The 15,255-nt window shown below is 37.2% G+C and overlaps 2 protein-coding genes across 8 annotated transcripts; one reads left to right on the forward strand and one right to left on the reverse strand.

The window, feature by feature from the left end:
* The first annotated feature begins 1,922 nt into the window (after positions 1-1,922).
* On the forward strand, positions 1,923-5,756 carry RPA2 (replicon protein A2). Of its 7 annotated transcripts, none has more exons than XM_010263479.2 (10): positions 1,923-2,563; positions 2,660-2,770; positions 2,862-2,959; positions 3,059-3,100; positions 3,396-3,473; positions 4,602-4,680; positions 4,813-4,911; positions 4,995-5,074; positions 5,244-5,312; positions 5,414-5,756. In XM_010263479.2, the coding sequence occupies exons 1-10, from the start codon at positions 2,462-2,464 to the stop codon at positions 5,496-5,498; spliced, it is 843 nt and encodes a 280-aa protein (XP_010261781.1). In that variant the 5' UTR covers positions 1,923-2,461; the 3' UTR covers positions 5,499-5,756. The 7 variants fall into 7 exon arrangements, with proteins under 7 accessions (XP_010261781.1, XP_088749144.1, XP_088749143.1 ...); XM_088893018.1 differs by having other exon boundaries at positions 2,327-2,563; positions 5,007-5,074; XM_088893017.1 differs by having other exon boundaries at positions 2,327-2,563; positions 4,822-4,911.
* Positions 5,757-6,083: 327 nt separating this feature from the next.
* Positions 6,084-11,586, reverse strand: LOC104600509 (uncharacterized). The gene is made up of 5 exons (XM_010263480.3): positions 11,174-11,586; positions 9,165-10,083; positions 8,557-8,652; positions 7,003-7,139; positions 6,084-6,559 (listed from the first exon to the last, which is right to left on the reverse strand). Exons 1-5 carry the CDS (start codon positions 11,377-11,379, stop codon positions 6,388-6,390), a joined length of 1,530 nt encoding a protein of 509 aa, XP_010261782.1. The 5' UTR covers positions 11,380-11,586; the 3' UTR covers positions 6,084-6,387.
* Between the last annotated feature and the right edge of the window lie 3,669 nt (positions 11,587-15,255).

Below are 15,255 nucleotides of genomic sequence, written 5' to 3' on the forward strand. Positions count from 1 at the left end.
TTCATATTCAGAAATATCAAGTGGTTGATTATGTCCTTTGAGAAGCTATCAAGATTTTAGTAATGGATATGCAATGAAGCTCTAGGGGGATTAGATGAGGAGAACCTTTATCTCTCTCTCCCTTCATTTTTGTGTTGTGCAATGAAACTCTTATAAGATAGACGGAATGATACATTGGAAATGGGAAAAAAAAAAAAGATATGGGTATAAAACCGGCAAAAGAATTCATAAAATATTACAGTTTTCCAATTTACATATGATCGTGTATTTGTCTAATGTTATCTAAGGCATCCATTAATGCAAACTTAAATGAGATATTGGAGAAATATCCTACTCCCTCTAGAAAGGATCAGAAATTTCCACTTACAAGGATTATCTGGAAGAAATCAAAAACAAACTAGGTAGTGGAGAAGTAAAACCCTTTTGATCAGTGGGAGAATCACAATGTTAAAATGAGCTATTGGTAATATGGTACAATATCTATATATATGGAGAAATAAAAATTGAAAACAAAGCATTTTTCACATAGAAAATGGAAAAAGGTCTACATAGAAATGGCAATGGGGTGGGTTCGGGGTAAGGATCATATTCTCCATTCCCGACCTCGATTATAAAATTAATATCTGTCCCTGTCCCCGATTTCCGCCGGGAATAAAATTTATCCTCCATCCCTAATCCCCGACGGGGATGGGTTCCTCGTAGGGACTCAAATCCTCAAAATAATTTTAGATAACAATATTTATTTGAAAAATAAGTTTACTTAAAATAAATACAAATTTTAAACTATAAATAATTTTTTTAAATATATTTTGATCAATATAATAATATATATGTATATATACATAATCAGGATTGGGGTAGGGCGGGGACCTCAATCCCCATCCCCAACCCCGACCCGGGGATTCCTATTAATCCTCGTCCCCACCCTGCCAAAACAACCCCCATCTCCGGCCCCATTGGTTGAGAAAGTCGGATCCCCATTGGGGATGGAGAAAATTGTCATCCCTAGGTCTGTAATTCGCATGTTAAAAATAAATGGTAATGTAGGAATTAGGAAAATGGATATCATAAACAAGGTAAGTTTAGTGAAATCGAGATGAATAATCTTAAAAGAATAAAATAATTGATGGGTTCAAGTAATAAAGTAAATACATAAAGAGCAGAAGCTCCTTTGAAGTAAAAATTTCCGGAAAGAAAAATACTTTATGGGGTTGGACAGGGACTTGTAGGCAAACAAGTAATATTATAAAATCAAGTGATGGTGGTGGCTCAGTTGTGCATTTCCTTCTTAGTTAAATCACTATATACTATTTCTGCGCCCAATTCTCAGAAACAAACTCCCAACAAAAAATAAAGATACTATTTGATAAAATGATTAAACTGTGATCTAGAGTGATGGAGTTTTTGTGGGGAAATAGGAGAGGAAAATCACATATTTATTAAGGGGGTGTTCTTTTTTTTTGATTTTAAGAAGGGGAAAATTGGTTAATGGGATTTTGATTTTCATTAACTAAGAATCCTATATATATATAGAGAGAGAGAGAGAGATTTTCAGATTTATGTGGAGATCAGGAAAAATTTGTTTTCCTATTTAGGTGGATAAATAACTTTCCCCCACATTGAAAGAAAATTAGGAACACTTGAATGTAACAAAAATATCACTTTTTAATAATAGATTTTTATGATTAAAATGGTGATTGACTTATTTACATAGAAAATGAAAAAACATAGAGGCGTAAGTGCCAAATGGCTATTCAGGTCTCCCGTAACATGAGCAGAATTTTCCGAGATGAGCGCAGCCCTCTTTTGTTTTTTTGGTAAACAGATGAGAACGGCCCTCATGGTTCACTGGTTACCAACCAACCTCTCTATGCACTTCCAACATTATAATTAAAAAAAGACTCGGAGAAATTACTATCAATGTGATGCAGGGGATGATGGAGGAGTGCAAGCGAGGACGCTAATAATCCAACTAAGAAAGGAATAATACTCGGTGTCTCCCAAGGGATTCGTTTTCGGGACTTTGATTATATTATTTTCGCCTGAACTTGTGTAGAATTTTAAGAAAATCTGACGTGTTTATATTTAATTGGATAGTCACAGGGAAGTGCTGCGGCCGTCGCATAGCAGATGTGCTCCCAAGTAAACGAGTCCGACTCGTCGAGTCGTGATCCGCTGCTACCTTCGTGCCATTAAGTAGTAACCCCACAGGCCACAGCCACAAGAGACAACAGCTGATGTACGTCTGGTCTGGTAGGTGGTAGTAGTATATCCAGCCAGGTTCTACTCTCAATTGCTCATTATCTCGGCTCCTACGCGGGAAAAAAAGAGTGAAAAAAGGAAAATGAAAGGAAATTGGCGGGAAACATTTCCCGGGATCAATAAAGGTCGTTACCTATCGTCGCGGTTCGGTTTACTATAGACTTTCGCTCTTCTCTTTTCTGGTTATTGTTTTGCAAAGATGCATGCGAGCCAGTTCGACGGGAATGCTGCTTTCTCCGGCGGTGGATTCATGCCTTCTCAGGCAACCCAAACCACTGATACTGGTTTTTCCCCGGCGAAAGTATGACGCTCTTGTTCGCTTCCCCCTCTCTTTTTCTGTTAGGGCTTCGATTTTTTTTTTTTTTTATAGGGTTTCCGGGTTTTTTTTTTTTTGCAGAATCGTGACGCCCAGGGTTTGCTTCCATTAACAGTGAAACAGATAAGTGAAGCTTTTCATTCAAGTGATGAGAAATCCAATTTTGTCGTCGACGGCGTCGACGTTAACAATGTATGGTTTCTTAAATTTCTAATCTACCCCTCCTCCCATTTTCTTTTATTTTCCAAACTTTTAATTGCGTCTTGATTTCGATCTCGTATAGGTTTCTCTTGTCGGGATGTTGTTCAATAAAGCTGAAAGGGTTACTGATGTTGGTTTCGTTCTTGACGATGGAACGGGACGAATCGATTGTCACAGATGGTGATTTATTTGTCTCTGTATTTAAGAATTTTCCTTATGGTTTTAAGCACTTAGAGTGGTACTGAATTTTCGATTTTTTTTTTTTGTGTCCGTTTTTAGGGTGAATGAAACAATAGATACAAAGGAGATGGAGGGAATACAGTAAGTTCATAATATGTATATATATATATATATATATATTTTTCTCTCATCCCCTTCTATATGGTATTATAGCTGTTTGATTGATTGCCCCTTATCCTAGGAATTATTCGTTCTCTCCATATGAGATTTGAACTGTACATTTCTTCTCAAAATCTTAGGGCTGGATTTCGAGTGATCTCGTTGCATTTAGCTCCTTTTATTTCTCAATAATTTGAGCAATTTTATATGTTCTGGAATTTTGGAAATCGCTTGTTTTGTGCACGAGGATTCTTACTGTCTGCAATCTCTTAACTAGGGATGGGATGTATGTTGAAATTCACGGGCACTTGAAAGGCTTTCAGGGAAAAAGGCAATTGGTTGCCTTCTCTGTAAGGTAAGGGTTTCGATTTCGGGATATTTGTTTCTTTAGTTTAGAGTTTCACTTGGTATTTAGTCAGAGTCCTTATGATGGATCTCAGTTTGCATAGTTTATCGGTTTTTTTACGTGTTTCTGGGTAAAAATATTTTTCCAAAGACATTGCATCTTCAGATTAAGTCTGTTGTGGCTGCATCTGGTTGAACAAACCCCAGTCGGATGAAATATAGGCTACCAAAGTCATCAAACCTTGTTTATGCAACTGATTGACTGGTCGAGACTGTTCTTCACACTGGACTCCCAAGTTCCAGTGGGATGTGAAGTCCATTGGGTTATGAACAAAGGGGTATAACAAGTTTCATTCATGTCAGGTGTCAGCATGTATTGAACTACTTATGGTATTTCATTATATTTCCTGGTCGTTCTCTCTTAATAATAGGCTCGTGAAAATAACCGTGATGTTGAGGTTAATGAGGTGAAAGTTAAGGGTGTTCTGATGTTAAATTATTATTGCCGAGACATGAAGGATTGGAATGCTCCACACAACAGGTCCCAGTGAGGAGTATGGCCTAGGATAAAAGCCACATTATTCTGTTTTTCTGATTGTGAAGAAAAGTACTAAAAATTATATACTGAATGGGTAGGGTTATTTGATCAGGTCAGTCCTTTCATGCTTAGGAAATCCTTGAAAGGGAGGCTGTGCCCCAACTCCCTTGCACATGCACATGTGGGGTTATAGTGGTAGGGTATGGAGTCTTTCCTTGTCTTCTCAATCTTTTGAACTCCATGGGTTACTCGAATGTCTATTTCAGCCCCATAAGCAGGATATCAACATATAAACACTTCTTCCCATAAAATTTATATTGTTAGGAAAGAGTAGATTGTGAAGTATGCCTTTTGGTCAAGAATGGTATGCAACAGATACATAATGTGGTATGTAGAAAAACAGGAATTTCCTATATTGGCCACAATTTTACAAATGTAAGTGGGGCATAGGAGCTTCCTGGTGCACATGATTACCAGACTTATATGCATGTAATTATGAATGATTAAGCATGCTAATGGTCCATATTTTTGCATGCAAATTGCTGAAATTGCAACTATATTGCAATTTGTTAAAACCTTGAACTTTCCTGTTCATTCCAGGCCTGTTACTGATTTCAATCAAATTACTCATCACTTCATTCAGTGTATTTATGTGCATACGTACAACACCAAGTTACAGGTACTGTCTCCAGAATTGGTGTTTGTGCTCTACATTGATATAATAAACATTTGCACATGCTACAATACTCAGACACCCATATGCATTTTTCTCGGAATTTTATTGATACATTTGTTGTGTTTACATTAATAGAAAATGCAGGGTGGTACTTCTCAAATGGTAAATCCAGTATTGAACACTCCATTGCAGAATGGATCAAAGGGATATCAAGCTGCTGCAATTCCAAATCAAGTAAGAGAACAAAGTGTGTAAATTCATTCCATTTTCTGATTGATAGGTGCATTTGCCATAACATGTTTTTCTCTATTTTCTAGTTTTCTGGTCAGTTTAGCAGTGATGGACTCAAAGGAATTGATCAAATGGTCCTAGACTATTTGCAGCAACCTTCTAACCTGTGAGTTACAAATAAATTTACATGCCTGTTTCATCTTTCTTATTGATTCCAGCAGTATCATCTAGAGCTCTACCCTTTTTGTGCACCTACTGGCAGTACAGGATGCAAATCACTATCGACTGATTCGTTATGCTCTGTTTTAATGACAACTTTTCTCCCATGCTTATAGTGCACAGGAAAAGGGCGTACATAGAGATGAAATTGCACGGCAGTTAAAAATTCCACTGGACAAGATCATGTACTCTCTCTCTCTCTCTCTCTCTCTCTCTCTCTCTCTCGAATATACAGTCACACATACATTTGAGGGAAGGTTTAATCATGTGCTTTTATTTGGATCAGGGAATCGATTAGATCTCTTGAAGAAGAAGGCTTGATTTACTCAACCATTGATGAATGCCACTACAAATCAACTGGCAATGGTTAACGAAGTAACATCTTCCGAAGTATCTTCTTTTATGTAAAATGCTGTCCTTGGAAAGGAGATGGGAAGCCCTTACTAGGGTCTTCAAGTTTTCATGTTGCAAATTTTGTTATTATGCTGTTTTATTATTTTTATTAGGGACGTGTCAATATTGCAGTCCGAGATAGATGAAAAAAGGATGGTAACAGTGTCAGTGTTGGTAGAATATTTCATCACATGTTGAGAATGGAGCTTTTATAACATCGGTCCTTGACTCAGAAATCTCATACCAATGTTTGTTAAATCGCAAAAACTGTTCTACTTGTGTTATCCACTCCACTGCCATGGGTAGGCCACCCGCCACCCGCCATTACCATGACCATGACCATGAAGTTGCGATCTAGAAAGAATTTCAACAACCATGACCCGATACCATTCGCATTTTCAAAATTGTGGACCAAAGTGACACTCCCTTACTGCTTACTGCTAAGAGGATCAATATCCATTAGTTGTGGTCGGGAGTTAAGATGGGATCTGAGTTCTGAAAAGTAACAGCCTTCTATTGCCTTTTGAACAGAAAATGTTAAAAAGATGGTCGAAGAAATCGTATTGTAGAACTGAACTTGATTGCTAAGTAAGAACCATACCATACAATAATTGCGGTGTTACAAATATTAATAAGGATGAACAAGAAGAAAAAAATAAAGAAATAAAGTGGAAGAAAACGAGGTGTAGATAGGAAAAAATATAGAACTCCATATGATCGGTCCTCTTCAATTGGGGAATCTCCTCTTCTGCAAATACAACATTGACCACAGGATCAGGTGGCACCCGAATGTGACGTGACCCCAAATATCCTAATGCTTAGTAAACATGTGGCTCCAATTAAATGATGAGGTGAAGTGGGTCACTTCTACTCTGTTTTATCTTCTTCTGGATCTCCATTCAATGCTCCACCGTTGCTATGCACAGGCACAGCTATGGTTTCCGTTAAGCTCCGGACATCCTTTGGAACAGGGGATGAGTTAATGAGGGTCGGTGTGTCCTCGTCAACCTCCTCATTTGTATCCTCAGAGTATGCATATCTGCCATGCAAATCCACAAATAGGTATAAAGCTGTGAAAAATAGCGCTACTACAGAAGAAACGAACCGCTATTTGTCTTTGACTGATGACTGCTTGTATTAAGAGAATGATTGGCAGCATTTTTTATCAGACAGTGAATCTTCCCTTAGGCAGGTTTGTTCTCATTCCATTTAAACGATTTAACAAAAGCACTAGTTACAGTTAAAAAGATAATAGGCATCATTATTCCTGGAAATTGTCTACTTGCTACCACCAAGAGGAAATGCACAAATAATGGATCCCTTTTTATTGATCTGTTCGCCAATGTGCGACATATCCCTCAAACAAACAATCTTCAAGCATCTTTCAAACATACCAATAAACGAAATAACATTTTAAAAGAGAAGATCAGACAGCAGAAGAGAAAGAAAAGAAGTGATTAAAAATGGGGTTATGGATTTTACCTTGTAGAGTTATGAGATGGTGCCCAAAGTGCACAAATGACACAGAGAAGAGAGAAAGAAAGGACCTGCCAGAAGGCAGGAATGATCCATGCTTTCTGCCACCGTTCATTGTACACATCACTTGACTTGAAGTACAGCTGCAGAGAATAAACAAAGATTATTTAGTATTTGTGCCAGATCTTTGGAGTCATCATTGTTGTCATCCAAGCTTTGTCCCAGCTATACGGAGTCGGTTACATGAATCCTGTCTCACCATTCCATTCTGTTTACATTCAAAGACTCAACCATAAACAAGGCAAGACACCTAAACCATGGTTTTTAAAACCAAACCGGTCAGGGGTCCGGTTACCGGTTCAAATGGTCCGACCGTTTGATCCAAATGGCCGGCCCGTTCTGACAAAAATAAAAAAATTAAAAAATTTGAAAAACGGTCGGTTAACCGGCTGGTTCAGCAGTTTGCTGACCAAAATCAATGGTTTTGGGGGAAAAAGCGGGTTTGGGGAAAAACAGAACCGGTCAGGTGACCGGTTCCCGGTTTTTCCAGTCCGACTGTCCGGCCCGATCCGGTTTTGAAAACCATGATCTAAACACATGAATAATCCTTGTATGTGTGGAACCTGAAGTAATGACCTCTGATTTTTCTTAAAGAAAAATATAATAAAAAGTAAAAACAAAAATAGAAGTCATACAAGATAATAAAATTCATTCAGCTATACCACAGAAAATGATCTTTAGACCAAAGAAAAAGCCTCAGTCAACATTTACCTTTTAGGTTATTGACTTTCTGAAACAGAATTTATATCAAAATGTAACCAATACTATAAATTTAAAATCCAAAAAAGTCACAGGTTCACAGTTGTTACGTGGACACAGCTTGGGCAAGGCATCTGACATGGAATGTGCACCATCGTCCAATATGGACATGGCACCCATTTTCAAGTGTTCATGCAACATAGGTTCACAGCCATGCTACAGAGAACACATCTGTTTCAATGATCAGAGACACGTTAACAAATAGAGAGGAACTTTTATTGAGAAATAAGATTTATACTTAAATTGAAAAAGTAATAAAATGATATATTAAACTTCATTATTGTGATGAGAACTACATCTTTTATTAGTGTATAAGGTCCAAGTCTTTAAGACACCTCAACGTGGAGTCTCAAGAAGTAAATAATAATTAAGATTCCAACCTAAACATAAATCAACAAATAGTCAAATGATCAAAGAATAACATGCGTCAACATCTGAGATTACAAGAGCCCAAAATTGACATTCCATGATTTTTCTTTTTCTTTTTTGCCCAATACCATCTGGATGCTTATGGTATGGCCTATAATTTAGCTAAAGAGGGTAGAGAGAGAGAGAGAGAGAGAGAGAGAGAGAGAGAGAGGTAATCATTTCTCATTGTTTATGGTGTAATCGTTTCCAAGTTATGAGAAAATGTAAAAACAAGGGAATGAGGAGGAATAATATATAGAAATAAGCCACTTTTTTGTGCAGCAATTTTTCTGGAGAGGCAGTCTACAGTGGAATGAACCAAATGCATATTACCTCATAGCAGATCCAACCAACTGATACAATAACAGATACTGCCAATGCATTTGTGAACTTCCTGTAAATATCTAATTTGGCCATCATCCGCCTTGCCTGTTACCAACCACAAGCAGAAAAATACCACATTTTAAAGTAAGGTCACTGCATATTTTTTCCCTGAAAGCAAATGAAATAGCATAAAGAGCAGTACCAATGCAACTATAGCATGAAATACTTTTCCTCCATATCATCGAAGAGGAAAAGAAAGAAGAAAAACCAATCTAGACTGTTCAACCAATAGGTCATACCAAGAAGATTTTAATTCTATTATTATTGATAAAATAAAAGATGGTTCTAGTTCTCTATAGTCCAGGAATTAGCTCAACAGTGATCTAATCACATAACAAATGAGCTTAAAAAAATATTGATTGCTGAATCCTAAAAGGAAGTTCATTAGATGTCAGGCAATTAAATGGAAAATGGGGGAACATGAAGTTAAATAATCTACTACATCAAAATCACTTTTATAATTATAACTTTCAACTATAAATTTATGTTATGAAGCCTTTCAAGATCAATAAGAATATCCAAAATGTAATGCCCTTATTTTTAAGAAGAACAAGTACCTGAAGCTTATTTAGAGTCGTGGAGAGAGAAGTAAATATCCAAAGAATGAAAAAGGCATCCAAGATGGCCACAGGAAGAACCAGAAATAGTCTAGCTTTCCCTGAGAGATCGTTAATGACACCAACATTCTCTACCAGCTCAAGCACTTCAGATGCCAGGAAAAATGTCCCTCCAAGCAAAATCACCTTAGATGTAAGACCACCTAGGGTTGGCCTCATGACACCATAGCCCATGGAAACCATCAGGATAATAACACGAGCAACTGTGTGTTTAACAGTACCAAAAGTGACTGCCCAAATAGTAATCCAAGTTGGTCTGACTCCTGTTTTATTGAATTCAGCATACTCGAAGTACCATAGTGCCATCTCAAACATACCTAGTGCAATCACTAGAGTTATGCAGTTCTGCAGTTGGAGAACCTCTTTCCAGAATCTAGCGTACTGAGAGAACCAGAAGATACCAAGTATCACATAAGCAAGGGACATGAACCCATAGAAGTTCATAAGTGGGGCCATCCTCCCAGGTAGATATCCAGTAGGGTTTTTCCATACAGTCTTCCCTTCTATAACCAATTCCTTAAGGTTTGGGTCACAATGAATAAAGTACAAGTTATACATTCCAGTTTCCTTTATCTGTATAGATTTTGGTTGTAATGTTGTAACAGGATCATCTCCATTGAAAGAGATATCAAACACTTGGGGCCAATTAGGATGTTGTGATGATGGGCGGTGTATGACTCCTCCTCCTTTACACACACCCAGTTTTGCAAGATCTGAGGTGCAGCAAATAGCTCTTTGACCTCCATAGGCTGAACCACCAATCATTTCTCGGTCTTCTATCTCGAAAACAATGGCATGTACCACACTAGAGCTGGATGTTGCAGATTCTTTTGGCCTCCTGAATGTAATCTCCTCAAAACTGGTTTCATATAGGCAAACACAGGAAAAATAACATGTCAGAATAAAAAATAGCAACTACAAGAATAGATTATTCCTTACCTTTTTTTTGGGGGGGGGGGGCATGGGCCAAGAAAATAAATTGCATGTAAAATTTGCAACTTTATTCACTGTATTTACGTTTAAATTGATGGAATACGTTCAATAGCCCTAATGATTTATTATGTGGAAAACTAAGTGGTATTCATAAACCATACCCTACCAGGCAGTCTTTCACCAATCCAACCCACGCTCTTCCACTAGCAATTTAGGGGAGGGGCTGAAGCAGTGAAGCCCTTTTCTTGTTCTTTTTTTTTTTTCTCCTTTGGTTCTTTTCGGTTGTTAAGGTGATTTTGTTTTGATAAGAAGAGGGAGTTCAATCGGTGTGCTTTGGAGATGATGGTGACTCATCACTAAAGCTTATATCTTCTTCTTTCTTTTCATTGAATTTTCCTTTTACTATCGAAAATTTTTTGGCATTTTCACCATGTGATCATGCTTTAAGAGAGATATCCCGGTAGAATTCATTCTCTTTCTTATTTAGTTTCATTAACAGAGAAATGAAACCCAGAGAATAAGTTGATAACTTCGAAGACCAAGTACGCCTGCCAAGTTGCATGTTATCTTGTTTGCATCAAAATATGATAACATGGAGGTCCCCCATATTTTTTTAACCACTTTAAATCATCTCAAAATCCTAATATTTCAAATGATAAAATTGCATAATTCCAACCTCTCACTATCGGTGAAATTGCTACCTTCATTCACCTAACGTAAATCCTCCACAATTTAACTAGTAATGCAACTCAAGACAATGATAGACCAATCAAGGCGATTTCTGAAAATGACTGAAAAGAAGCAAGAGGAGCATCCCTCTCAGCTGCTTCATGGGAATAGATCCAGCACCTTCAGCCCCACATTGTATTGGATCTCACAGTGGGAGAAGAAACAACAAGAAACAGAGCAACCAAAATCCCCCAATTCTCCATTAACAGACACCATAAAGCAAAAATTTTCGCACAAAACACCAAATTAAAAAAGAAAACAAATAAAAAATTGGATATCGAATTTACCGAATATAGGAATCCCCATTTCCATTGGTTGAACTCGCGTTCTTATTCGGAAGCGAGGAATAAAGCCCCTCGCTGCCTCCATGGAAAACAAAAGCGTTTCCTTTGGCGATGAATTTCTCTCCAGCATATTCGTGGACAGAAGCTTTAATGCTTAGAAAGCGGAGAAACAGAAAAGATAGAGCTGAGAAAAACTTCACCAACGTCATTGTTGTAGAGATGAATCTCCACAGACAGCCAAACACGGCTTGAGAATCTGAGCTCTGGATCTACTCAGCCTACCGACGCAGAGAAGAGTTCGAAGTTCGAGGGAGAGTGGCAAGACAACACTGGCAGAGGGCAGAGGGCAGAGTGCAGAGTCTTTCTAGTGGAGATCTCAAAGTTTAGCTAACAAACGAGTGCGGTTAAGTTAACCCGAGTTCAAGTACGTTACCGACGTTACGTGTATTACCGTAAGATAAGACTAACGTACGTCGCACCGCACGTTATCCATACCCTTCTGGTTTCTTCAAGGTTGGGATGAACCGGTCATCCGGATCGATCATCCAATCTGGAACCGGCTCAAACTGGCGGCAATCTGATCAATGATCCAAGAAGATCCACGTGGTTATATGTTTTTTTGGTGCATGTGATGCGGCTTTCGGTAGCGTAGGGATCTATTACCATTTACCAACCAACCAAACGCTCCCAACACTGAAGCACTCGCTAATGCAACCGTAAATTGAGAACATCTCTTAATTAGGACATATTGGGAGCGTTTGATTGGTAGCGGATCTTTAATTCCGCCCCGGGGTTGCCACACTCTAAAACCAAGTTAGCGGGGTTCGTGACGGCAGGATACAGTTAAACAGAGGTCACTTTTGCTACAGACGCGGCTATAGTCTAAGCTTAAAACCGTAGATCACGGCCTTTCATGTATTACTGTGGCCCTACCTTGTTGTCGCTTCATCTAATTCATGATGGGGCCACAGGTCCACAGCAATACATGAAGATCGTGATTTCACCGTCACGGTTTAAGGCTAAAACCACGCCCTAGAGCAACAGTGGATTGAGATAAACAATTAAACATGCGGGCCCGTCGACGTTTACTATACGGAGAGCCTGTCCTGTGTTTGAATAGACCTGTCTACGGGCCGGACCGGGCTTTCCTCTTTATTAATATTTAGGCCTCAACCCGAGACGAACTCGGCCCGATCGTTAGGCATTTGGAGCCCGAACCCAAAGCCCTGCTTGTAAATTGGGTAAAAAGATTTTTTTTTGTTTTGTATTTAATAAAAATTGATTTATTTATATTAAAGATCTTAGAACCCAAAATGTTGAAAAATCTCATCATTTAAAAAAGAAGAGTAATAAAGAAAAAAAAATATTGTATATTTTTATTATATAAAATATTATTAGGCTTGGGTTTAGACTCGTACTAAGGCTAGGCTTTCTAAGAAAGTCTGAGCCTGATCCGAAAAAAGTCAAGGTAAGTTCATTGGGCCCAAGCTCAAGCCCGACAAAGAATAAGTTGGGCCAGGATGGCCCAAGAGCAAGTCTATGTTTGAACTCGTTACTAAGAAATCTATTTCATCCATCGAGCTACTTGCTTTGGTTTTATTGCATCGTAAAAATTACATTTGATTATATAATAACTTATATCTTTAATAGAAAGAAGAAAGGGGGATGTGAGACGTCCTATAACCACAAAGCTTACAAATATCTCCTTTCATTTTTCACAAGTGGTCATTTAGTTTTAAATTAAATCACAAAAATATAAGAAGCAAATTTTAAAAGCTCAAAGGCATAGTTGAGGCTTAATGGCCCAAAATGCCTTAAGGTGTTGCAAGCATAAGCCTAAAAATTATTAAAGTTTATAATGATAAAAATAACATATTATATACCGAAGTTAGAATGATAGAGTGTACAATTATCCATGAAATAAAAAATTTATATGCAAAATAAGTTATAGTTTTTGAGTGTTAGCTAAAATAATAACGAATTAACTAACAATTATAAACATCTTACATTTCATGTTTCAAAATGCAAAGTTCTCAAATTATTCAAATGACCAATTTAGAAGAAAGAAAGCATATGAAGAATCATTCATATAATTGATATCATTGGTAGTTAGGAAGTTAGGCTCACGCCTTTTTATGCCTCAAGCTATGTCTCATATCAAATTTGTGAGACTTAAGCCTTGCAAAATCTATGCACCTTGCCTCATGCCTCAAGGCTTAAGCCTTTTAAAAGAACGATAAGAAGTCAAAATAAAAAAAGCCTCTCCCATCTTAATTGTCTCGGATGAAATCCATCCACTACTCAAATAAAAGCTCTCCTTAGGTCATAATTGTGTCTAATAAAATTCATTATTGATCATGTCAATAAGATCTCTCTCTCTCTCTCCAATAGTCAATATTTATAACACCTTCCCTTATCCTATTAAATCCCAAATCTGTATCCATATATTAAAATAAGGCTGTCCAAGCATAGTTTTTTTTCTTTGCCTACTCCAACAGTTACAATGATGACAATGGTCTTGGGTGCTTATAATGAAATTTCATGTAAGTGGCAATTTTGGGCACCAACAAATCGAAGATAAGCTTTATAAGCCTTTATGCTTCGTAACAAACCGAGAGCCTGGAAAAGTTTTACCCAGGTTATTACTTTATTGGCAATTTATTATTGAAGTCTTCGCATAGGAAGTATTACAGAAATAGTTCTAACAAGTATGGGATAAGTAAGAAACTACGAAAGATTGGTTGAGATTGAAATGAAAAGCAATCCTCTGAGTTATAACGTTAGAGTCAAAGAGCACAAACAATCTTGCATACTGACCATAATAAGCAAGATACATATTTATGGTCCTATCCCTCACTCTAATATATTCTCTTTGCATAAATTCCAATAAAAACAACTTTTAATGTTTGGTAAGGTATACAAAATAGATGGTTCACGGTAAATTCAAAGATTAATTTATGGTACAATAGACAAGATGACATAATATTTTTTCTTATAATAATTATTAAAATTAATAATTTCTATTTTATTTTGCCCATTGATTTTACTTCAACGATATTCTTTTGCCCATTGATTTTATCTCCTATTATGATGTTATGACTCATGAGAAATGCCATAAAATTGATTTAACTTTTGACACAAAAATGATTACATCAAGGAATTTAATTTGATATGGGCACATCATGGATTTGTATTTGGGGTAGGGCTACAAATGCATAAATGATAATAGGTAAACCCATATTTAATTTGATTAGTCGATATTTGAAATTGAACAAGATCAAGAAAGAGTATTAAAAAAGTAGATGTTTTCACTCTCAAATAGAACCGTTATTTTTCAAATAAAATAACTAGTGGTGGACTATTGCCTAAACTCAAGTGAGGGACTCAACATATGGATTATAAGAATTGGTGGCCAGAAGAAATACAAATACCAGAAAGCCATAATGATCCTTTGGAAGCTATGGAAACAAAGAAATGATCTAATTTTCAACAATCACAGCCCATGACATGAGATTTGGGCTAAAGGAAAGATAAAGCTGGAAAGACGTGATATCCTAAGAACAGAAGCCTTTTTAACCACAAATGCTATTAGAATGACTTTAAATTTTGAGCATAATGTTATATCTTGTTGAAGGATATTTCTAAATAATTGTTGAAACTTTAAACCTAATAATAACTAATAAGCACCCCATGGAGTATTGAGGTGATTATCCAAGACACGAAGGGAGCTGATTGAAACAAGTGGCAAGATCATTAGAATCAAACATGCACTTTGCGGAGCTAATTATTTAGCATATTTCATCGCAAGTGGTAGAAGTAGAATCACTAGTTGTGACGGTGGCCAAGCATTCATTGAAAGAATCAGAGTTTCGGATCTATCGGGCAGCTCTAGACGTGCATTGGTAAGACTATGAGAGCGTCATAACTTATATAGCCAGATGGCAAAGGAAATTTAAGAAGCCAGGTGGAGCCTGTTAAATGAAGGTTGGATCGAAGCAGATGCGGATGTACGTTTTTCTTTTTGTCTATTTCCAGGTCTTTTATCGGTTGCATTTTGCGTAATCACACAGACTGACAGACACAGG

This window comes from Nelumbo nucifera, chromosome 8, assembly GCF_055504915.1.
Source record: "Nelumbo nucifera cultivar China Antique chromosome 8, China Antique-T2T, whole genome shotgun sequence".
In the NCBI taxonomy this organism is placed as follows: Eukaryota; Viridiplantae; Streptophyta; class Magnoliopsida; order Proteales; family Nelumbonaceae; genus Nelumbo; species Nelumbo nucifera.

Coding starts and splice junctions, on each gene's coding strand:
- RPA2 (XM_010263479.2), top strand. CDS start 2,462: ATGCATGCGAGCCAGTTCGACGGGAATGCTGCTTTCTCCGGCGGTGGA. Junction 3,101..3,395: donor AAGGAGATGGAGGGAATACA/GTAAGTTCATAA, acceptor TCTCTTAACTAG/GGATGGGATGTATGTTGAAA. Junction 4,912..4,994: donor CTGCTGCAATTCCAAATCAA/GTAAGAGAACAA, acceptor TCTATTTTCTAG/TTTTCTGGTCAGTTTAGCAG.
- LOC104600509 (XM_010263480.3), bottom strand. CDS start 11,379: ATGACGTTGGTGAAGTTTTTCTCAGCTCTATCTTTTCTGTTTCTCCGC. Junction 10,084..11,173: donor AATGGGGATTCCTATATTCG/GTAAATTCGATA, acceptor ATATGAAACCAG/TTTTGAGGAGATTACATTCA. Junction 6,560..7,002: donor CCATCTCATAACTCTACAAG/GTAAAATCCATA, acceptor TTTGCATGGCAG/ATATGCATACTCTGAGGATA.